At 33.8% G+C, this 26,077-nt stretch overlaps 1 protein-coding gene across 1 annotated transcript in view; it reads left to right on the top strand.

Annotated features, from left to right (window-relative positions):
- TMTC4 (transmembrane O-mannosyltransferase targeting cadherins 4) overlaps nt 1-26,077 on the top strand; it is a 79,575-nt gene that overhangs the window by 25,903 nt on the left and 27,595 nt on the right. Inside the window, exons 5-11 of the mRNA XM_007501341.3 lie at nt 2,732-2,819; nt 13,373-13,473; nt 18,454-18,546; nt 18,782-18,946; nt 19,803-20,005; nt 22,109-22,280; nt 22,358-22,489. Coding sequence (XP_007501403.1) covers nt 2,732-2,819; nt 13,373-13,473; nt 18,454-18,546; nt 18,782-18,946; nt 19,803-20,005; nt 22,109-22,280; nt 22,358-22,489 — 954 coding nt within the window. The remainder of the gene's footprint in view (nt 1-2,731; nt 2,820-13,372; nt 13,474-18,453; nt 18,547-18,781; nt 18,947-19,802; nt 20,006-22,108; nt 22,281-22,357; nt 22,490-26,077) is intronic.

Here is a 26,077-nt window from a genome sequence, read left to right as displayed (position 1 = left end):
GTCAGAACTGACTGAGCTGGAATAGCTTCAAGCAGGGTATTGGTGATAGACTAGAGATTCTGTCTCAGGATCAGCCTGGATAGGAATGTCAAGGTTATGAATTTTTTCAGCCATCGCAACTCATAAAAACCAATTAGTAAAGTGTTTAATGGCTATGATCTCTATTAAAAGGAGTACCCAATCAAATGAATTCATGGATCTTTGAAGTATACTACAAAGTTCAAGGATAGAACTAGTAGGGAGAAGGGGAAAAAAAGGTCATGGAAGAGGAGGAGAAGGGGATTTATAAGGGGGTCAACCATTTGTACTTCAGGGTCTTTCTGTAAATCCCTAGACAATTTGTTGATGTTAGGCAGAGATCCATAGGTGAGGCTACTTATCTGATGCCTACCTGTCCTGCCTCTAGAAAAGTCCTCATCTAGACCCTTACTATGTGATGGCCACTGGGTTACTACAAAGAAAAAGAAAGAATGAAACACTCTGTTCTTAATAAGAAGTCATTCTGTTTTAGAAGGTAATGCCCACTGCTACAGATCAAGAGTTGGCAGTTTTCAAGCATAACAGAAAGTAGAAGATCCTAGGAATGCTTTTTAAAGTTTCTGTGCTCTTCTAATTATACTATAGTGCATTTCAAGTCATAGTGAAATACTGTCTTGCTTAAAGAATAGGGGATAATATTTTGCAAATATTCTCCAAAAAAATAACTTTATTGTCTAGATCTTCTCACTAAGTGAAAATTATACATCCATATTTAGCTTGCACAAAATTTAATCAATTTGCATAACTGTTCATTCAAAGTAATTTTATTTGAAGGGATTGGTTCATACCTAATTTCACTCTACTAAACCCTGTTCTTTTTCTTTCATTACTTTGTAGGTTCTTATGTTTCTTATCAAATTAGATAATGGAGATTGAGGCATTTGTGGTGCCCTTCAAGAATTTCCATCAAAAGCCTATATGTTGTGCTTAAATACACTTCAGAGATAAATACTACTTTTAAAAGTATTTTAAGCATATTTTTTAAGCAATGTTTCTCTAAGCTTTTGGTTTTGATATGAACATGTTATAGATGTGGACATATTCTCAGTTATAATGTTATTTCCCATTCCCTAAGCTCGTATTAACTACCATCATATCTTATATTTTGGTCTCTCAAAATATTGAATTAACCTTAATCTTTCTGCCCCAACTGATTAGTCAAAACAATAATATCAATAAAAAGCTTTGTTATTTGAAATAGAAATAGAGTGTACCAGTTAATCAAGAGTCACACTGATCTAAGACTTTTACTTACTAATGAAATACTTTATTTTGTATTACCTGGGTCACTTGGAAAGGACCAATTACATATTCTGCCTTGGAGGGAATATGATGGAAACACATACATGTCCTGCCTTAATGTCATTAGCTGGCTCCATGAAATACAACTTTTGGTGATGTTACAGAAGGTAGTTCCATAAGGAAAATGTTATAAAAGGATAACCAGTAAATTGTGTTACAGAAGCACTTTGCAACATTCTGGGTGGGAGGTGGAGAAAGGAAGGAATGGGGGCATGGATATAAAATGAGTATATGATAACAATATTATGCAGCTACATTGGATGAAATGGTGTTTTGTGACATACCTGTACGTATATAAAGTTTCTCCTGAATCATTTAGCTAAGGAAAAGGAGAATAACTTGGCTGAAAACAGTTCATTGGATGATAAAATGCCTGGGGATAGAGTTGAAGTGGAAGATGTGAGGATTCATTTCTTTGCCTAATATTTACCAAATACTTCTGAAGTTTTCTACTTTCAAACCCAACAGTGGCTTTGATCTGAGAAGGAAAAATTGTCTTAAGTTTTATTCTTCAACTTAAATAATTTAGAGGCAACAGCAGATTTGCATTTTGATCATTACCCATCAAAGTTTGACTTTTTTAAGAAAAGCTTTAGTCAACTCATTCTTCAGTTCTATTTCTTACTGTTTATTTTCCTAACTAAACTTTATTTTTGAAATGTTTGTCATTTACCATGAACTTTCTTATTCAAGATTTATGTTAAAGGGTATCAACAATGGCAGTCTCCAGAGCATTCTATTGAAAAATGCTCGATAAAATAGATTCCTCAATATTTTTTCTTTTAAACCCTTACCTTCTGTCTTGGAGTCAATACTGTGTATTGGCTCCAAGGCAGAAGAGTGGTAAGGGCTAGGCAATGGGGGTAAAGTGACTTGCCCAGGGTCACACAAGATTCCTCAATATTTAAACACTTGAAAATATTTTTCATTAGTTTCTTAAGGAAAGCCCACTTTCTTCTAAAAGTAAATACTGTAAATCTTGCCGCTGAAATTTAAAACTCCAAATGATTACAAGATTCTACCATTATATGAAAGAATTCATCAGAATAGCCTTTTTTCTCAAGTAATTATATTTATGGGTTTCTCCTTAAGATTAGATTTTGGAGAGGGTAGCTGGGTGGCTCAGTAGATTGAGAGTCAGGCCTAAAGACAGGAGGTCCTAGGTTCAAATCTGGCCTCAGATACTTCCCAGCTGTGTGACCCTGGGCAAGTGACTTGACCCCCATTGCCCAGCCCTTACCACTCTTCTGCCTTGGAGCCAATACATAGTATTGACCCCAAGATGGAAGGTAAGGGTTTTTAAATAAAATTAATTAATTAATTAAATAAATAAAGATTAGATTTTGGAAAATGTATATTTTCATGAAAATCTTTTTCCCCTCTTTTTAAGGTTGCTGGTATCGTTGGCAGAGCTGACCTCCTGGGTGCCCTCTTCTTTTTATTATCTTTCCTTGGCTACTGTCAGGCATTTAGAGAAAGTAAGCATAATGTTTGACTTTTTTGATTTTCTATTTTGTGGATACATTTTTATTCAATTAAATTTGTTTAATGTTATTTACCTTACAAGGTTTTAAAAGTCTAGAAAATACTCAATTATAAAAACAGTGTGGGAAAGATTGCATTAATAGAACTGCATGAGTGGAAGGGAGGGACTTCAAAGATCATTAATAGCCCCAATCCAAAACATGAATAACATATATCACTTGCACAAATGTTTAGCCAACTTTTGCTTGAAGACCTACAGCATTGAGTAATTCATTGCCTACTGAGCAGGCTTATTTCATGTTGGGGTGGCTCTAATTGTTAGACTGTCCTTTGTAGTCAAGCCAAACAAATATAATTTCCCTTCTATATGATAAGCCTTGAAATCAAGTCCTGGCTAAATTTCCACGCTAACTGTCCACAATTTCTTCTATAAATATTCTTTTGGTATTTTTTCCCTGTCAGTCTCTCAATGAAAGTATTCAGATAGAGGCAAGGTAACCACAGGATAGCCATGATGTATGTTCTTCAGTAAAATATTTCTAACATCATAACTAAATCATTTAACTTTTAAAGGTGTTTTTCCTAACAATATTGTGAAAAGAAACTTTGTAAATATCTTTATTACTAAAAACCTTCAGGGAGGGATGCAAAAATTATTATAACATTTTTGTAATCATGAGGTTGGATTTCAAATCCTGAACTATTACTTAAATATCATGTCAATGAATATAAGATTTTCTTATTAAAATTGTTACTAGAGTTTTCCAGACTCAAATAACTGATTAATAAAATGGAAATTGACATTTGAATTATATACATTTATTAAAAGTTGATAACATTTGAAAATATAGTCTGATGTCATTCAGGTCAAATCATGCTTCCCCTTGCACTATGAATGCTAGAGTAGAAGAAATCTGGTGAAATATAGATTTTTTTTCCAGTTTTGTCAGCCCTTCCCTAACCAATCATATCCTAGAATGAGCCAGATGTCTAGTTTAAATTTTTATTTTCATCAAGTAATTTCTTTCTCTGGAATATAAATGTGGTAAACAGAAATGAGATTATCTTGTTTTCCTTTCTTCCTCGTGCTCATGGATCTCCTCCTAACTTTTATCTTGGTTCTAAGGAAGAAAGTACAAACTCTAAAGATCAAGAAACTTTAGTAACTTTTGTATTTGTAAAGCTAGAATAAACTGTGTTTTGATATTCTTCAATGAGGTATTGCAAATATCACTAAAGGCTGATATTTCTCTACTGTCTCCTCCCAAAAATTCACACTTGATTTCTCCAAATTTACCCATCATGATGGTGACACTTCAAGCCTTTGAATCTTTGCCCACCCACAAAGGTTTCATAACTGAAGCCACTGGTTTCAAGAACCTTTTTATGACCAACTTTACCCCTACTGGGATTATGAAGCATCACTTTGAAGGAAACCAGCTAATTACATGACTAATAGGGGCACATTGTGAGTATGAATCACTGATAATGATAAACTCTCCACCATTCTTTTCTGTTAAATGTCAAATATTAGTACTCTGTATTCTTGAATTGTTAATTAAATGTATTCTTGAGATGAAAGTTACCAGTAGTCATTTTTCTTGGAGTAAATCAACAATTCAGTATACTGTCTGTATACTGTATACTGAAAAGATAGTATAATATGTCTTTTCTCTGCAATAACAGTGGATCAATTAAATATTTTATTAATTTTAAATTGTATCCTCTCTAAAGTAATTATCAGATCATCTAATTCTATGTCTAGGAGAATATATAATGACATTTTAATGAGTAGAAAGTAAAAAGTAGAGATTTAACATTTGGGTTAGATTACTTTAAGAGATGCATTTTAAATCTAACCCTTGGTTATCTAACACTTTAAAATAATCTGAGAAATAATGTGGTTCTATGATAAATTTTATTTTGGAAACTAGGTAAGTAGCAAGGTAAAGATCCGTTCATCTTTAAGAATGTTATTGCAATCATTTTTCTTTTAAGAAAGACTTGTTAACCTGAAATGTTTATTTCTCAGAACAGAGGGACAGTACTGCATAATATGATTTGGGAGAAAGGAAAGAGATTGTAAACTACTGGTTAGGGTTTGAGATTCTTATGCTAAAACTCACAAGGAGAAGATGTTATTATTTTATAATTCTACTGATATTCCTTGAAATTGAATAACATCTTTTCTAGTGTGCTTCCTGGGAAAATAAATTTTTAAACTAAAACTCAGTCTTTGGCATTGTTGCATAGTTAGTTTCAAAGCCTCTTTCAGCTATTAACACCTCTCTCCTTGGAGAATATAAAGCCTTAGGATGCTCCAGGGGTTCTGCATTTCCTGAAGAGATTTATTCATCATGCTTGTGGTTACTAGACTTTTAGGCTTATTTTCTGAAGGCACAATGGGTATCCTTTAACTCTGTTCACATGCCAGGAAAGTTCTGAAGTATAGCCTCTGTCATAGTGGTTTTGCTTTAGAGTTAAAAAGGTATTTAAAATATGGGTACCTGAAGCTACTTAGGGATGAAGGGTGATTATTAATTTGCTTTCCATTGCCTTTTCCACTTTGGACTCATTATTTTCAGACCACATACTATTGATAAAACTACACATGTAGCCTGAGTAAAGCTCTCAATAGAGCCTCTAGATTTTAGACAACTTTTTCTCTACTAACTTTTCAATAATCCTTTTATAATTAATAAATTTTCTAGTAGAGAATTAACTCTGGGGTGTTAATCATTGAGCCACTGGAATAATCTCAAATCTTCATGGTATTATTCAATCCCATGCCTGTGATAGCCATCTTAATGATAAAATTATGAATATCAAGTGAGTCTTCCTTCTATGATATATTCCTACAGAATTCATTATGATGGTTTTTGAACTTCCAGTTTATGTCACATTTCTGCTCAACCTTCTTCTGTGGCCATTCTGATCAAAGTCAAGTGGCTTATCTTCTTGATCTATTTCCATCCCAGAGATTTTTTATTTGAAATTCTTGGAGTTGACTCGTATATTTTCAAAATAATTACACAAGTAAGTCTTCCATCACTGGTTTCTTATTTCATAGACTAAAGGAATTTTTAAAAGCTCATTTATTGGCTAAGCAGTGGGCACCATGCCTAGAATCTATATACTGGCTGATAGCATATTCTCTCCAGAACCATGCTGGACAGTAGCTTTGGTTTGCCACCAGGTGTTCAGAATAGAGCTCTCATCACAGGACTCCTTAGTATTCATGATGGATAGGAGACCAGTGGATATAAATACTGGATGTTGCTTAATGTTCATTGGGTACCCATAATAAATAACCTGCTGTTCATACTTATTAGATAGAAGCATAAATTCAGGGAAAGAAACATTATGAACTATAAACAAGCTTGAAATATAGGCAGGAGAGAATTTTGTAGAGGAGGAATAAGTTAATTGAAGATCATTTAAACTAAAAACTTAACAGTTTTAAAAAACTATTCTAGAGGACAAATTTCTTTCTGGTAACCTCACTAAATTCCTTTAAAGAAAAAAAGAGGAAATGGCTATTCCTCCAGCCTCTGTATCACTTTAAACTGGATGGGTTCATTGTCAAACAACTTTGTGTTAAACCTCTGGAATCCTGGCATTTTCATCAAATGAAAACCTAGTGAAATAGCATTTCTGAACCCCTGCCCTTTTTGTGAGTGCTTAAAGGAGACGTCTCCAGGCAAGATCCTTCACAGCAGGACCTTAAGAAAAAGAAATGTTTTACAAAGAAAGCTTATCTTTTCTTGATATTAGCATGTAAAGAAGAAAGCTTAATTCATTGTAAAAGAAAATTTAAGTGGGAAATTAAGTTTAAAAAGTATAATCACTACAATTTTCATATCCCCTCCCCTTTAGAGAGGGGAAAGCATGATTGGTTTGGATGAAATATCTCAAAATTTGTGTATGTCCTGAAATCTCACTTTTCAGATTTTTCAGATACATTTGTACATTCCTATGTAATGGTTCCATATTTGGGCTATCAAATTTGTCAAATCTATTTATTTTCTTTTCTAAACAAATTGTCTAAAAGTTTTACTTAAGTGGTCATTTGAGACAGGATCCATTTTTATCTAGAGGTAGATATGAATGAATATTCTCAGAAATGATGAGAGAGAAGTATTTACCCCAGGAGAAGAGGAATTCTTTATGCATTAACATTTTTTTCTCCTTCTGAACCTTTTATTTTTCCCAGTACATCTAAATCAAATTATCATTCGGTGTTTTAAAATGATCTAAGTTAACAAGTCATCCTTTAGAGAGGCCTTAAAGTCCATTCTAAACCCAGCAACACTTATATACACTATTAGTATAGAATAAACTAAAAGGTGCCAACTCTCATTCCCAATATATTACTTCCCCCTATTTCCCTTTCTTAGTTAATTGGTTAATTCTTTTGATCATGTAGCTCTTAAAAACAAAACATTTACATGTAGTACTAGGAAAATATTTTTAGAGTTTTTTTTCCTTTTATTGCTATGGATTTTCTAGTACTGGTATTCACATGGACATTGTCTTCACTCAGCAAATTGCTTTGGGTTGCACCATCGCCTGCATTTCCCCAAATGATCCTATACCAAATGAGAGAAGCAACATCCAATTCCCTTCAGTGTAGGCTTAGAAGCGCTACTTGGACCATTCCAACTTTTTGAACAGGAATCTGATGTTCATTGTGCTTCTTTGGCATTTATACAGTCATGGCCATCTGTTGGGGTGGCATCGTTCCCACTTACAATATGATGTGCTGGTTTCAACTCGGCAAAGGTGCCAACCATAGATTGGTTGAGACGGGTATCTTGTACAATGTGATACTTTTTCTGAAAGAACTGCCCAATGGAAAGCAATGCCAAATCAGGGACACATGCTTCAGTGAATTGATCACATCTGTTGGCACTTGTGGGTGTTAAAACTGAAAAGTACTTTGATGCTGTATTTTCTTGTGCTTCTCTTCCACCATCCTTTTCCTCATTTTACCTGAATACTGACATTTTCTCATGTTAAACCAGAGGTAGATATCCCAACCCATGACCATTTTCTGAAAGTATTTCTATTTTTTAAGTAATGAACCTTAATCTGGAAATTTGCCAGGATTTCTTAATTAAATGTAACTGAAGAATGTATCCTCTTAAGGTTCTGAGCAGTTGGTCAGTAGTTTCCTTTTGAGATCTGAATATTGGGTTATTTTTTTCCTCTTCTGCTGGGTCAGTGGAACCTGAACTTTAATAAACTGAGGTAGAAGACAACTCAGAGTAAAGGGAAAGTCCTGAGGTGTTTTTAATCATTTAAATGCGCACAAAAGTACAACTTTGTGGCTTAGGAATTCAACTTTTAAAAAGGATGGTTGTGAAAGTACATGGAGTAGAAAGAGAACCTGTCTCTCTCATTGGAATAATTTCTATTACATTCAGCTAACTTTATTACTACTTGATAGTTCACATTAAGAAATGAAAGAAATTGTTTTTCTAAGTGCACACTTGGATTCTACTTAAAAGAAATTTGCATTATTAATAATTGTATTAATAAATAAAGTAAAAATGGGATTTTCTTATATTGCAAAGCATCATTATCCTTCCAGAAGTGGAAGGTCTGATCTAAGAGTCAATACTCAGCTTCTGTTCCCATGATTCAAGGTGATATAATGGATAAGTCTTTGTAATTTTGACTTTCTTTTCTCAAACAGATGAGATGAAGCTAAAGATGATACTACTGTGAAGTAGTTGGTATAAATAAAATATACAATAGCACAGTGCCTAATAAAAAGCTTGTTAAATGATTGAATATTTTCACTACTTTACTAGGGTGTTCAAATGTGGACTTATTCAAATGTGGAAATTTGATCACTGGAATTGAAATCGTATAAACTTCTACTGAATCTCTTCCAAAATTTCAAGAGAATAGGAAGGGAGAAATAGAAATGAATCATCTTAAGATTGATATTTAAGGAATATTTGGAGAAGTATAGGAACTCAACTAATTATTTTTTAGTGAAGGTCTCATTTTAATTCATGAACTAAGAATTTTTTTTTCAATCAAGAGCTATTGATTGAAATAGGGGGGGATTGGGGAAGTATGGACCACTCACAAATAAAAAGAAATTTAATTTGTTTTTCTAAAGATTAGAAATATATCTTCAATCCAATTGTTTTTAAATTTTTTACTTAATATTTATTTTTGTTTCTATAAATAATTGACATATATAAATTATATAAAATAATTAAACTATTTTTTAAATTTAAAGAACAAAGTATATCAAACAATTTAATAGATGATAAATTAATTCTGCATTTGGGCTAGTTAAGAGAGACTAGAAAATATATTGGAAAATATATTTCATCACATATGGACAGTAAGTTTAACCTGGATTTGTGGAAAAGGTGCTAGATCTTATTTGGAAAACTGTATATTATTTTCAATGATCTTAAGTCATTCATTGCTGTAAAAATCCATCCTTTAATAATAATAGTTAGCATTTATATAGTGTTTTAATGTTTATAAAGTACTTTACAAATATTTCATTTGATCATCACAACAACTGTGATCGATAGATGCCATTATTATCCACAGTTTACAACTTGAAATTTAGGTTAAGTTACTTGCCCAGAGTCACATAGTATGCTACAGTAAACTGAGGCATATCTACTGTCAATATAACATTTATTAGCAAGGACATGCTACCTCCATTTTATTCCAAAGACCCTGAGCTAAAGGATAGTTCCCTTTTATAGGATTTTGGGGAGTTCAGAACAAAGAACAGAACAGAGTAGATGACATCATGGGACTGAGTATGAAATGTCAAGGAACAACAAGATTGGTTGGAAGTTTGTTAATGAGGACTAGCAGCAACTTTCTTTCACTCATGAGTCTAATAAGTGCTCATAGGTGCAAGATAAGTAGCCTAGACTTTTAGACAGAAAACCAGGCAGGCATGCTTGAAGGATAGATTAGTAGTGCAAAGATGGCAGGCCCAAACTCCCTTTGCATTCACATGCATTCTCCAGGGTCAGTTAAATTCTATAAGGCAGGAAAGCTTGATTTTTAAACTTAACCCATTACAAACCAGCTGAACTCTAAACCAAATTCAGAGAAAAAGAATCATGACTTAAGTAGTTGCAGAACAAAAGCAGTTATAGAGCAAAATCAATTACTTGTAAACTGTTTTTATTTTTTATTACTAAATAAATGACAGAGCATCAATTATCTCACTATTAAATATCTAAAGCCTAGTTTGAACACAGGTCTTCTTTACTTGAGATCCAATGCTCCATCCGCCCTATCACCTAGCCACCTCTGAGTAAATAATTCTGAGATTTAATACTACTCTTGTCTTGGTGGTGTATATGCAAATAATCATAGAGTACCATGATTACAAGAATCAAAATTGCAGGTGACTCAAAGAGAAATGAAAAGATATATATATATATATAGTGTGTGTGTGTGTGTGAAAGTTGGCTACATCAGTGACTGCTTATATGTTAGAACTGGCACAAAAGATACTGAAGCATAAATATTCCTGGAAAGGGAATTATTTAGTCCAGTTATGCCTGGAAAGGGAATTATTTAGTCCAGTTATGTAGTGGACATTTTGAGAGCTTCATTGATACTCAGTATAATAGTAAAAGAAGCAAAGGATTCAAAGCAAAGGCATTGATTATTAATCTATATCTTTGGCTGAGTTTGGAAGATCTTGACAAAATCTATAGCATTTCTAAACATCTTGGATCTTCTAGTTTCGTTTATAGTAACGGCAGCTTAGCTTTTCCTTCATACCAACTCTTTGGCTATTATACAGAGATCATCTAAAGAGTAGCTGCAGTTAAATTAATGTTTTTAGATGGTCAAAAAACTTTGATTTTGAGCACCCTATGCCCCTTTTCTAACTTTGCTACTATCCATTTGGAAGCAAAGAGAGCTCTATATAATGCAGAGATACAAGATTGTAGTTTGGGGTCATTACTGCAAAAATAAATAAACAAATAAAGCAGTTAAACAGCAATGGGTCAACTTTCTGGTAGTGAGTCCATATTTATCTAGATTGATCTTTGAACAACAGCAACTCAAAATCTTTCTAACATGATAGATCCAGCCAGGGCTTGTATTCTTCTGAAATAGCCTTTGAGAACACTACATCACTTCCTAACTGTGATGAGGGCATCAGAATTGCACTTTTCTGCCATCAGAATACATGATAGTTGTCTTTAAATATTTGTTGAGCCACACTCTTAAAAAGGAAATCATACTCTTAAGATGCTCCAGAAGTTAGAACTAAAACCTACAAGTTAAAGTTTCCAAAAAGCAAACTTCAGATTCAAGATGAACTCTATTAAATAAAGACATCTAAGAATGGAATAACTTGTTTGATGAAATAGAGCATTCCTAGACACTGGAAGTATGCAATGGATGAATGAAAATGGATAACTATATATCATGGGGGCCAAAAGAAAACTTTATGCAATGATTGTGAGGTTTTGTCATTGTCCACCCATGAATCATAGATACTATAATAGCTTTTCTACTTAATTCTTCATAAATAATGAGATGTGCTATGGTGCATTATATCATCACCACATCATATGCCCATGTTCTGTTACTGAGAGATGATGTTGTACAGTTGAGACCTCAGAACCAAGAAAGAGCTGGGCTCAAATTATTTTCCTGATAGATACTAGATGACTTTGGGGAAATTGCTTAACCTTTCAGAGTAATGAGTGATTTTTAAAGAATAAAATAATGTACAGTGTAGATGCCAGCTTTCAATTGCATTCCCTCACTTGAGAATTCCTTATGCCAATGATCTCATAAGTTTAGTTCTTATTCCATTCCCTATTATTAATATATGACATTTTGAAAGAGTTGACTTCAAACAGCTGAGGCTTTACTGGAGTTACAGAAAAGTTGGGTTTAACACAGAGCTGTGGGAGAACCAAGGATGCCTTTTCCCCCTACGATATTTCTAGTATGTTTTGCAGAAACAAGGCATTGCAGGATTGTAAAACACATGATAGTGAATCTTACCTTTCTCTGACAAGCAATGCTCCTATACATAGTTGTACATAGTATTTCCAAAGACTAGGACCATCCCCCTCTACTGAGGAAATATCTTCTTCAGTGTCCATTTGCCCTACCTAGAGGGTGTCTGCATTATCTTAAGCTGCTCCAAAAAGTTTTGTGTGGTTACCCTTGAAACCTTCAGGCATCTATTCACTCCACTAGTGGTGAGAAACCCTGGTGTGCCAGCTCAGTAGTGATTCAGGGTAAAGTCTTATCATTCCCATTATGGTGGCAGAAACAACTTCCTACAGGAAACGCCTTAACACCAGATGGACCCCCTGAGATCACAGTAGGAGTTTCTTGATGTGATATGTCAGAATAACCTGTTGGATGACTGATGTCTTAGAAAGAGACAAGTTGCCAACTTTTAAGTCTCATATTAAGAAGCCTTTGTTTCCAGGGCTTATTTAGCCTGCTTCCTGAATATGTTTCTGAGCATGTGCTAAGAATACCAAAACCTGGGGAGTAGAAATTGACATTAATAGGAGGATTCATTCTAGTTAATTATGATTATCAATCAACAATCATTTTAGTACCCACTCTGTGCAGAACACCATTTAGGCATTAAATATATGATGACAAAAATCACAGTCACTGTTCTCAAAGAACTTACATTCTATTGTGGAAGACCACATATACATATATGTGTGTATATCTATCTATATCTATATCTATATCTATATATATATAAGTATATACAAAATAAATACAAGGCAGTTTGGGCAGGGACGATAATAACAACATTAAAGGACTCAAGAAACCCTGGCATAGAAGGTAACACTTAAGCTGAGTCTTTGAGAAAATAGAGGATTCTTTATAAAGTGGAGGTGAGGAAGAAAAGCATTCCAGGCACAGGGAATGGCCAACACAATTACAGTGATGGGGAATAGAGCAAAGTGTGTGAGGAACAGCAAAGGTGACCAATTTATCTAGATCATGATCATCATGGGAAGGGGAATAGCATATAATGAGTCTGTGTTTATGTCTAGTATTTCTATTAAGAATTAAAAACATAAGGAAGGATTTTAGACCTTAGACCTGGAAGAAAACTTAGTGATCAAACCCCTTCAGTTTATAGAGAGGGAAATTTGACCCAGTTGGTTGAAGTGATTTGTCCTAAGATATACAGGTAGCAAGAAGAGAGTCAAGATTAAAATGGGACACCACTTGACTCTAAATTTGATGTTCTTTCTAGTTCACCTGCTTCCCAAAGACTGACAGAAAGTTCTTCAGCAGTAGTTACCCAATATAAATATCTAGTGTTTCTTTCATAATTCCTCGTGGTGAGAAAGCATTGAGCCACACTGAATAACCTTTTTTAATCCTTCTTTTCCATCTTAGAATTGTAATGGTTTCAAGGCAAAAAAAGCCATAAAAGCTAAGCAGTGGGAATTAAGTGACTTGCCTGGGGTCACATAGCTACAAAGTGGCTGAGGCCAGATTGCACTGAATAACTTTTATAATTTTTCTTAATTGACAGGTAACAAAGAGGGAACTCAGTTTTCTACATTCTGGGTGCTGCTGAGTATTCTTTTGAGTGCTGTGGCTATGCTATGCAAAGAACAAGGGATTACAGTACTGGTAAGGGCTCTAAAATAGAAAACAGTTTTAGATTAGTCTTACACATTTGCCAATTTTTTCAATTCTTATGTTGCTGCTATATTGTGACACAGTTGCCCATTCATCTACATTGTCATGACTCATCCTAGCATTTTGGCAAAACTTTTTAACATGTGTTAAGTATATCTACCCATTGAATTCATTGTGGGTTGTCAGTTCAGACAGTATATTTTTTCATGCCACATTTAATGAGAATGTCCCCTGTTATTTAATTTATATTTGTATATAGTGTTCCTTTCCCAGTCTCTATTGAAGGATACCTTAATTTGCAAAGCTTTTCTTTCTCTCACCTATATCTGGATTTGGATACCTATTTGAAGTCATGATCTGTTGTAGAATAACCAGTTGTAGTCTTCCAGTGATGATGATTACTTCAGACAGGGAACTGGCTATAAGCCTGTTATTTATAAAGAATAATCAGCAAAAATAGTTTAGAAGATTTTAAAATAACAGTGATCCATTACAAATGTCTCAAGAAAAAAGAAAGGGAGGAACTGCCATGAAAATGATAGTTGCTTAATGGACTCAAAGCTGTTGGGATTGATCAGTGGTTCTTTAAAATAATTCTCCCCCCTTATTTACTGTGGCAGTAATACATCAAAAGCATTTTCATTCCTAAATTTGGTAGGTGTCATGAAGCTTCATGTGTTTAGGCTAGTTGTGATGAGAGGTTGACTCTTGCCATTAAATTTTGCCAATGATTTTAGGCATAAAGAAATCTCTAGATTTCTTCATGTATAAAGCTGACTCTAGAATCTTCCTCTGTCCCCAAGATGCCATAAAGAATCTTTGTAAAGTTTAAATTAGTAGTCCAGTTCTCAGCTTAGTACCTAGAAAAGAATCTAGAACAATATTATTTAAAGAGGGTTTTAAAGGTCCTGATCAATCTAGACAAGTTATAAGTTCACTGACCTTAATTTATAAAATGTAAATTGCCTTGTATGCCATATTTAACTTACATATTTTACCTTAGTAATTTTGAAGATGATTTGCAGGTTTATTTTGGGAAGGAAATATAGCTAATAGCTTAAATTTTGTTTCTTGGAAAAAATTCAGCCTGAAAAAAATCTATTAACTATTGCCTGGAAGGAAGACTTGACAGAAACTTTTCTAGTTAGACAAGTATTCTAAATAGGTTAAACTACATAATATAGCCCCAGCTGGATGTGGGAACAGGGAGAAGAGAACTACTATATTCCTCCTGGGAGTAAAGTGAAGAAACACCTCCTGTGGTTCTTTAAAAATAAAAATAAAACGGAAATGTGTTTAAAGGCACCTGGGGAAGAAGCATCTCCTTTCAGCCTCTCCTTCCCTTCCTAGCTGTTTCTGCAAGATGCTTTACATATATTATTTCATTTGATCCTCACAAAAACTGTGTGAGGTAGATGCTGTTACTATCCCTACTTTACAAATGAAGAAAACCTGAGAGTAAGATGGGTCACTCAGCTAATTAAGTGTTTGAAATAGGATTTGAACCCAAGTCTTCATGACTCCCAAGTCTAACATTCTATATATTTTGTTTGCATAAAGTTTGTCTGCTTATCCATTTGAATAAAGAGACTTATTTCAATAAAACTTGGATGCTTAGTTATAAATAATGGCAGACTTGAGCAAAAAATTATCTTAAAACTCTAGGAATCTCTTGGAACTAAATCTGTGACCATGGCCTCTCAATCACTACCTAAAGATAATGGAATATAAGATTCAGGAGTAAAAATAGTAAAGTAAAAATAAAACCCAAGGGAAGTAGTGGGGGGGGGGTGTAGTTTCTTAGAAGCTAAAAACACAAAACAAAAACTTCGTGACAAATACTCAGACTGTCTCTAAATTCTAATAGAATTTTAGAGTTCAGATCATGAATTATATAGTCTTTTTGTAGATGTCTTGTTGAGAATGATGAAGATTTGTGCATTCTGAGTGAAAGCAATTTATAAAATCATGTAGTCCAATTAACACAACCCCAAATAATGTCTCTTGTGATTAACACCTCCCAGAATTTTTTGAGATGGGTCAATAGCATTGTCCTTTTCACTATTAATCTTGAACAACTACTAGTTATTCACATGTTCTCACTTTCTCTGGCTTAAAGTCCCATAATGGAGAGACCCACTTAATTCAGAGATAATATATTATACTTACTACTTTTACTCTCCATTGGTAATCATATATAACTTATAGCCTCTTTACCTCAGTACTACCAAGAATAAGGTAAAAGTATGTTAAGCTTAAAAATGGGAAGCTAAATAGGTTAATGTGGGGTGGAGAGTAGAATGAGAAGCAATGTGTTGGAGATTAAAACACACTGGAAATGTAATCTGAGAATCAGTGTTCAAATCCCAGTTCTGCCACTTACCTACCTGTATGATCTTTGGCAATTAACCTCCCTAGACCTTTTTTTTTTTTAATGTAAAATGATGAGTTTGGACAAATCAGGAGTTCTTAACCTAGGGTCCTATGAACTTATTTTTCAAAATATCTTGATAGGTATATTGAATATAATTAGTTTTCTTTGTTATCCCATATATTGTATTTAAAAGCATTATTTTAAGAATGGGTATATGGGCTTCACCAGACTACCAAAGGGGTCCAAGACTTTAAAAAGGTTAAGAACCCCCAGTTTAGATGGTATCTAAGCTCCTTTTCAGCTCTAATTCCTGTGGTTCTCTAAGTCATAAATACTGCCCAGAGAGTCTCTGCTAGGATTAAGAGTTCTATCTCCCAAACCTACGGGAGATGAGAAGAGCAGGGGCAGGAGCGAGAGGTGAAGATTGCCATAAACCAACCGAAGAGCTACTTTCAAGAGAATCCACTTACTGAGGAGATATTATAATGTGTCAGGAGATGTTTGTTCTCAAGTCATTATTTTTGAATGTTTACATAGCATGGCAGAAAGAGTGCTAAATTTATAGTTTGGAAGGACCTGAGTTTGAATGTAACCTCTGTCTCACTTTGTAGTGACATATTAATTGTAATACCATGGACAAGTCACTAATCTCTCAGAACTTCCCTTTCCTATCCACCATAAAATTGGGAATCTCCCTGAAAAGTATTTATTTTAATGCTTTGTTGTGAATGAGATGATGTGTGTATCTTGCAAACCTTATAGTACTATGTTGAAATCAGTTATTTGCCATATGATGGGGCATGAAAAACACCTGTGAAATTTATAACGCTGCAAAATTTATAATGCTGCAAAATTTATAGATGATAAATGTAAAAAGTCAAAAATGAAAGTTCCTACCTTCCACTGGGCAAAACAGGAAATACAGCATGTACCCCAATTAGTGAACTCAAAGTAAATGCAAAGTAAATTTCAGTGAGAGAATTCTGGGACTTTCTTACTAAGGAAAAGACTTTTGAATGGAGGGGAATGGAACCTTGAAGAAGACAAAGGTTTCCAAGAGATTGCGGTTGGTAAGTAGAGCATTCTAGGCATAGAGGAAGAAATTATATGACTTTGTAAAACAGTAACAGCAATGTTGGTCCATGATTATCTGTGAAAACTTGGCTACTCTCAGCAATGCAATAATCTCGGACAATCCTGAAAGACTTTATGATGGGGAATACTATCCATGAACAGTTGGAGTCGTCTTTCACATAAGTGTATTTGGGGTTTTCTTTGGGGGTTTTGGTTATGTATGAGTTTGCTCTTACAACAATGACCGATATGGAAGCGTGATTTGCATGACAATAAAAATATATTTTAAAAGGCTTTGTACAGGGAATGGCAAGTCATTCAATTTGGCAGCAGCAACATGAGTATACAAAGGAAAATAATGTGAAATAAGAACAGTATCATAGGATCATTGACTTAGACCTGGTAGAGAGAGGACTTTGATATTGCCACATTGAACCCCTCATTTTATAGATGAGCTAACTGAGACACAGAGAAGCAAAGAGATAACTGAGACACAGAGACAAAAGATGGACCTGGAATCTTGTTCAAAATCATAGAGATGAAAGAGCTCTAAGACCAAACACAAGAGTATTGCACAGAGGCAATAAGGAGTCACCAGAGTTTTCTCCATAAGGGAAAGCTTTTAAAACTCAACTTTAGGATTACTCATCTCCTTTGATCTTCTGAGAGCTTGCCCCTTCTACAATTTTATCTCATTCTCTTTGAACATTCCATTTCATCTTCGGGCTCTTTTATCACCTTCAAACATGGAGATGAATGGAAAATTAAAAAAAGAATAGACAGACCAAAGAGGAAGAAAGGAAGGAAAGAAGAAAGGGAAGCACAGAGGGAAAGTTAGTAAACACTATGTGCCAGGTCCTCTGCTAAGTACTAAGGATAGATACTAACAAATAAAGTAGCCCCTGCCTTCCAGAAGGATACCTTCTAATCAAGAATGGCAACATATAGAAGAATATGGATCACTGAGGTGATGGTCAGGAAATAGCATAGAAACCTGGGCTCTGGTAAGAGAACAAGAACCTCACCTATCCAGAGTCCAATGACACAGGGGCAGACACCAGGTTCTGATAGGAGGGAAATGTGAGAAAAGAAAAGGAACCCTTGTCAGTTGCCTCCTTTTTCAAATTCCATGGGTATAAATCTTGTGAAAGTAATCTGTATTGCAAGGAGTAAAATATGTATTTTTTCAATTTTTATAAGGATAAGTGGATCTTTTCTGAAATGACCCTAAATTTCTACCTATACATTTTCCCATAATACTTTTATTAAAGTAATTTAGTACAGTCATAGATGTGATAGATGTAATTTGATATAATGAAAATTTGGCATATTAATTGATTCCAAGCTAATGTCATATAGAATCACAAAATGTATTTTTAGAGATAAATGGGACCTCATCAGATCTGCAGTCCAATCCTCTGCTTGCCTGGATTCTTATTTCACAATATTAATAAAGTTGCATAGTAGTATAAAACAGAGATAGATTTTCCCATCATTAACTAGTATTTTTGTTGTTTTTATAGGGTTTCAATGCTGTATTTGATGCCTTGGTGATAGGCAAATTAAATATTCTAGAAATTATTCAAAAGGTACGACATAAAGACAAGTCATTAGAGGTGAGTATGTATGTTCTCTCCAGGAAACAAATCTAAAATGTCAAGTACCACAGCAGATTAAAAATGCCATTTTCATTATGTTTCATGTGATTTTTTTACTTTAAAATAATCTAACTGCTAAAACATGTCAAAGTAGTTAAAGTAGAATTGCACTATTAGTGTACTTAATTGCATCACATCTACTTGACTACCATTGCAATCAGTATCAGTATCTTTGCTTTTTTTTTCCTTTTAGAATATTGGATGGCTTAAGAATGGGGGCCTTCTCTTCAGAATGACTCTACTGTTTTCTGGAGGGGCAACAATACTTTATATGCGCTGGAGAATTATGGGCACTGGGCCACCAGCCTTTACTGAAGTTGACAACCCAGCATCCTTTGCAGATAGCATATTTGTCAGAGTGAGTCTGGAGACTTGCCACTTGGATTTCTTTGCTTAAAAAAGATTCCTCTTCATTCATTGGTAAAGAGTCCTTTAGAACTACCTTTGATAGCATAGATAGTGCTTATTTTCTAAGACAAATGATTATTCTCTGATCAGAACTGGTTCTTGGTACTAGGAGTTAAGGTAAGAGACAGATCTTTTTCCTTTCTTTTTTTGTGATTAAAGGAAAAGTTATTCTTTCTTTTAAAAATTAAGATTTTCTTTCTGTCTTGTTATAAGTATTCATTACTCTTATCCCTTCACCTCATGTTCAATGAAGGACATTATAGATTGATATTAAATTGCAGAAGATACAAGTTTTATCCACAAAAACATGAAGACCCTTTAAAATTATCTAGATTTGCTTAATATTTCTAAAGGCAAAGAGGAGGAGAGAGGGAGATGTTCAAATGGCAGGTTTTAGCTACGCTTTGCACAGCAAGAAAGATTTAGGAAACTATACTCCAGTCCCATTATGCTGCTGCTTTCAGGGAACTAGAATAACATTCCCACTATCAACTTTTTATGTTACAGACAGTATATGTCACTCCATACATGGAGATATGATTTGACCTCAGGTTAAAATAAATTGGTTTTTTTATTCTAGTGTTTTTAAATGGAGTTTCCTGCATTTTATTTGTTGTAATCTGAATGTAGTTTTGCCAGATGACAAATTACCATTCCCAAATCCCATACAAAATCTTGTAGATTTTACTTCATATGCTTTAAAAAAATTTTTTAACATGAAACATCTAAAAACCTCAAAGTGAAGGTAGAATTTATTTTTTTAAGTTCAGTATCAAATAAATGTTTGTTTTCCTTTTGACTGACAGGCTATAAACTATAATTACTACTATTCATTGAATGCATGGTTGCTGCTGTGTCCCTGGTGGCTGTGTTTTGATTGGTCAATGGGCTGCATACCCCTTATTAAGTCAGTCAGTGACTGGAGAATAATTGCACTAGCAGCACTTTGGTTCTGCCTAATTGGCCTAATATGCCAAGCTCTATGCTCTGAAGACAGCCATAAGAGAAGGTAAGAGGCAGTGCTGAATTTTAAACTCTACAGTAGGTTGAGTCAACAGTATTTTGCTAAATTCAGTCCTGATCATTTTAATGATTCAAATGGAAACAATATCCAGAAAGACATGTTTCAAATAAATATTTATGGCAATTATTACAGTTTCATCCCAGTTTGGGCCCATCATCAGCAACGACTAGTGGGATGCAAACTTGGAGGAAGAGGTATGGATGGCTGCTTTATTTTTTAAAATCCCCATGAAGTGGCATTTTGAGATCCTTAACACCATAGGTGGTAAAGAGTAATTTGTGGTCAGAACAGAGAATGTAATTGATGTATGTTGTGGCCATCATTTCACAATTCTCCTTTAAAAAAAAAAAACCAAACCAAACCCTTATGAAAGCTGGAGTGATTCTTTCTGTCATCATGATTTGATACAAAATAAACTGCTATTCCAAAGAGATTATTCTTTTTTGCTAAAAAGGTTATTGAGAAAATAATTGGAAAAAAACAATTGTGTTTTGTGAAAGGGAAAAGTAGGTTTACATCCTTCTGTAAGCAAAAGCCTTTTATTGTCATTAAATTATTAGTTTCTCAAAATAAATTAAGTTCTGAGTTTGTTAGTGCTTTTAAATTGGTTGGAGTTTTAAAGAAAAATAAACTCTTGTCTTTATGCAGTAACTTTTACATGTGAAATGGAATTGGTTTTTTGGAAATATCATAACTAGATCTACAAAAGAAGACCTTAAATCAGATCTAAATTATAAATTACCCTTTTCTACTTATTATCTGCAATCATCCCTTTCACTTAGAAACAATAGCCTATTTCCACAATAATATTTGAGTGACCAACACTCTTTTTTTCTTTGCTTAAGGATGTTGAAGTTGGCATAATCGCCCCCTTCAAAGACACAAAATAAAACATTTCCATTCGCCAGATTGATGTAATCCCTAAAATAAAGATTTGAATACATGAAACACTTTCAGTAAAGTTTCAAAAGTAATTAATTCTATTTAAACCTACCATTACATTATTAGGTTGCATTTTTATTGAGCTCATTCTATACTTAAATGGCATAAGATATCTTGAGGATATTCTAGTTATAGCATTTGCAAGATTCAGTGTCCTATGTTTGAAAATAATCCTCCCAGAAAATTAGTACAAAGCACTCCATCATCAAAAAGTATTTGGGGTGTGTTAAAGTACAATGGGAGGATAAAGAATTAGAAGCTAGCTCAAATCCCACCTCTGCCATTTACTACAACCTTGGGAAAGTCATTTAACTTTATTAGACCTCCATTTCCTCACCTATAAATAGGGGGTTGGATAAAGGGGCTTTTGAGGGCTATGATGCTATGCTAATGGATAAAGCTTCATATATACATTTCTTTTTTTTTTTTAAGAAATGATAAACAAGTTTATTTTGTAAAAACATGGAAAGACCTACATGAAATTATGAAGAGTTAAATGAACAGAACCAAGAAAGCATTATATATAGCAACAAAAATATTATTTAAAGAATGACATATATTTCCACCTCCAGAGAAAGAACAGATAAATAGAAATAAGTAGGACGTAGTTACACACACACACACACACACACACACACACACACACATCATATATACATTTCTTATATACTTATTTGCAGAGTAAAATAATTTGGTGTGTGTTCTTGGTGGACAAAGTGTTCCAGGTTGGTTATTCCATCCTTGGTTAATAATAACTGAGAATATCATGTATTCTGATCATCCAAACAATATATAATATTATAAGCTGGCAATATATACACATATATATATTCTAATAGTCTTATGAGAGGAAGAAAAAGGAAAACAGATATGATAATATATTGGAGGAGAAGGCTTCAAGTTCTGAACAAAATAAAAGTCTACCAAAAGGCTTAGAAAAACCAAACACTTCAATAATATCTCTTATTCTTTCCTTTCATTGCCAAATTAAATTCCTATTGATGATAATTATCTTTGTACATGTTTTCTGTCAATGGTATCACATTCTTCAAAAGTGATTGTTTTAATACTTATAGTTTACAACAAAAATGCATATTTTTCTTCTGAGGCTTAAGTATAGCCTTTTTACTATTCTTTAATTTCTAGAATACTCACTTTGGGATTGGGATTTCTCATTATCCCATTTCTTCCTGCAAGTAACCTGTTCTTCAGGGTGGGATTTGTTGTTGCTGAAAGAGTCATCTACCTCCCCAGTATTGGATACTGTGTACTTCTAACATATGGATTTGGAATACTAAGCAAACATACTAAGAAAAAGGTATTCTCCGTGAAATTTCATAAAGATGACAACAGTGGAGTTAAGGTGAAATTTAACATGTTTCTCCTTTCTTTAAGAAACTCATTGCTGCTACTGTAGTAGGGATTTTACTCATAAATATGGCACGTTGTATTACACGCTGTAGCCAGTGGCGAAATGAAGACTTGCTTTTCAGGAGTGCCCTGACTGTGTGTCCTCTCAATGCTAAAGTAAGTTGGTTGACATTTTTTCTTTTTTAAAATACTTAAGGGAGATTATTTAAGCCCAACCATCCAATGGAGAGAAACACCTTAACTTCTCTTCACAGCACCATACATTAAAAGAAATATTTAATAGTTTTTTCATAATTTTTGTAGTCATCCTACAAAATTCTACATCATCAAAATGATCCTTAAAATGATTTGAATCAGATATATTTAGCCATGTATAAAAATTATCTTAAGCAAGGACTCATTCAAGATCCAATTATTATTTATGTATGTATTATGTATGACCAAATTATCCATTGAAATAATTGTAGGAGTGGTGATATTTTGGTGAAATGACCTTAAGAGGACTTAGTTTACATAGTTATGGTACTGAATTCCATTAGAATAATAAAATCACAAACTTTTAGAACTAGTAGAGACTTTAGAGATCATTTAGGTAGTATAAAGGCTTACTTAGATCAAGAAGTTCAGAGGAATCATAGGATTTAGGGCTACAGTGGGATCTTAGAAGTTATGTAGTTTAGTTTCCTCATTTTTATAGGTAAGGAAACTTGAGTTCTAGAAAGATAAAGTGATTCATCCAAGGCTATACAACTAGTAGGTATCAGAGCTATGATTGCAACCCCCAACAGTGACTCAAATTCAACTCCCTTGTTTTACAGATAAGGAAACTGAGACCAGATGGCTGGGCCAGGAAACTCCCAAAAGTTTTTTAGTTGATCTGTATTTTAGTTTATTTAGCATTTGTTTAGAGGATACATCAGAGGTAGAAGAGATGAGTCAGTTAACATTAGGAGGCCATCATAATAGTCCAGGTGAGAAGTGATTGCAAATTGATATTTATTTAGTTCTTTAAAGTTTTCAAAACATTTTACAGATATATTATTTTCAGAGTTTTATAACAGCATTAGGGAGTAGGTATTGTAGTTGTTATCTTCCTCCTTTTGCAGATGAGAAAACAAAAGATCAAATGACTTGCCCACATGACTGTCAGCTTGGCATTTAAGCCTGCATCTCCCTGATTACAAATTCAGTTTGTACTTTATCTGGGATGCTGTTTGGAAGAGAGAAGGTGAATAGAGGCTATACGGATAAAGGAGAGAAAAGGGATATATGAAAGAAATGTGACATAAATTAAATGAACAAGACTTGAAATTTGAAAGAAGTAAGATTTTTAGTTTGATGTGAATGCACATATTATATATTCACTTTGTAAAGTGGCCTAATAATGGGTCTTTTGATTATAGTAGCACTTTAACAAGCCTTGAGAGATTCTGGTTAATTGAATTTTCCAACTGAATAAAGGCTAACCTAATGAAGCTACGTTAAGTTCAACACTGCATAGGATGATAGGATAGCATTTGAATCTTCAGAATTCTATAAGATGCACGCCTTTGTATTGGTTCAATTCTAAACTGCTTGTTTTTTAAAAACATAGTACTTCACCAGACACAAATCTCCAGGCTAGTATCCAAACCAATATAGTTGAAGAGACCTCATAAAAATACAAAATAAAAATTATCCGTGATTTTAGCAAAGCAAAAAAAGGATAAAATCTTTACCTAATCTCACACAGGGAAGGAAGTAATAAGCAGAAATTTTCAGAAATCTGTAAGGCATAACAGGTTTTGTTTTTATTTTTGTTCTAAACAAAGTTTTATCTGAAATGAAGAAAGCTAAAGATGATTGTGAAAAAATCAGACACTTGGAAAATATTAATAAAAGTACTCTGATTTGAAAAAGTAACCATACAAATATAAATCTGAAGTTGTCTCTGTATTCTTTAAATGCCAGAATATTCCCAGAGTAAAAGCTGAAACTATTTCCCCACTCATAGTTCTAAGTTAAAAGCAGAGTGTTTTTATCCAGTCATTTCAGTTGAATCTGACTCTTAATGAGTTTCCTTGGCAAAGAGATTGGAGTGGTTCATCCTATCCTTCTCTGGTTCATTTTATAGATGAGGACCCTGAAGTAAACAAGGTAAAATGACTTGGCCAGGGTCACCTAGCTAGTAAGTATCTGAAGTCAGCTTTAAACTCAGGAAGATGAATTCTTCTGACTCCAGGCTTGGCACTCTATCCACTCCTATTTGGCTGCCCTAAAAACAGAATAGAAAGCCTTATAAGTTATTGGAAAGTGACAGGTGACTAGATTAAGCAAAACTATAAGTAACTACTACCCCCACCCCAGATTACAGATTTACTATGTATGTATTATAGAGATGGGCATTAGGGACATTCTCTACCCCTTGATGATTGAAAGACTATAAATATGTATGTTACAAAATGACTTTCTAAAATTCTTTTTCCTCTGAAGGTATGAGACAAGCAAATGTTTCACATGGAATTTTAGATTTTAGATGTTCTGAGCAGAGATTCCTCACAGCTTCTGCTCATCTCACTGTAGTAGAGACTGCTAGAAAATTCTGTCTTCTGGAATGCTGGTTACTTAAAGTGAAAAATGACAGGAAAGAATTATTATTTACCTAAAACAACAGGAAATTAGATTAAGCTACAGCATTGAAGGAAACAGGTTAAATGTTAACAGTAATTAGCATTTATGTAGCACTTTCATGTGTTCATATATTTAGAGCTCTAAGGAAGCTTTAGGAGTCATCCAGTTCATCCCCTTTATTTTGCAGAGAAGGAAACAACTCTGTGAGGAAAGTACTTAAAGGAATAATTCTCATTTTACTAATAAGGAAACTGACCACAAAGCTAGTAAATGTAAAATACAATTGACAATTTCTTGACAGTATAAGAACACAGAAGTGCTTTTTAAAGAGATATTGAATCTCAATTTAAAAAACTATGGATTTTGATCTGCCTGGGGTGTTATAATTGTCTTGCTTGCAAAATAACTTAAAATTCTGTATATCTTTTTAGATTCTGTCATATTCACCAGAAAATACTGTCTTCAGGTAGAATATGAAATTATGTAACTAGATATAATAAAAGTTGGCCTTTTTTATGAACCTAAAAAAAAACCATGAAAGATGCTTACTTGAGCCACTTGTTAACACTTAATAGCTAGAGTAATGAACCTCAATCTAGTCACTTAACCTTGGTATGCCTCAGTTTCTGCATAATAATAACACCTATCTCCCAGGGTTGTTATACAGATAAAATGAAATAATGCTTATAAAGGACTTTGCAAACCTCAAGGTCCTACATAAATGTCTCATTTCAATGTTGAAAAATCTTTTTCATTATTCAGTTTGAACTGTCAGCCAATGAATAATGAATTTCTTCAAACTTCTATTTAATTTTATTTGATGACCTATTATTTTATTTTATTTTTTAAATCTTACCTTCCATCTTAGAAGCAATACTGTGTATTGGTTCTTAGGCAGAAGAATAGTAATAGGGGTTCAGTGACTTGACCAGGGTCACACAGCAAGGAACCAAATTTGAACCCAGAACCCCTCCCATCTCCAAGCCTTGCTCTGTTGTCATTTTATTTTTACCATCACTAAAAATAATCTGCCTATCATTTAATTTCATAAATGTTACTAGATTTGCTTTTCTATTTTAGAAGTACCAATCACTTCACTTCCTTTCTATTCATTCCTCTCTAAGGAACTCAGAT

The sequence above is a fragment of the Monodelphis domestica genome, chromosome 8, assembly GCF_027887165.1.
Source record: "Monodelphis domestica isolate mMonDom1 chromosome 8, mMonDom1.pri, whole genome shotgun sequence".
Taxonomy (NCBI): domain Eukaryota; kingdom Metazoa; phylum Chordata; class Mammalia; order Didelphimorphia; family Didelphidae; genus Monodelphis; species Monodelphis domestica.
The sequence above is the reverse complement of the archived record's forward strand: the minus strand, read 5'-3'. Positions and strand labels throughout refer to the sequence as shown.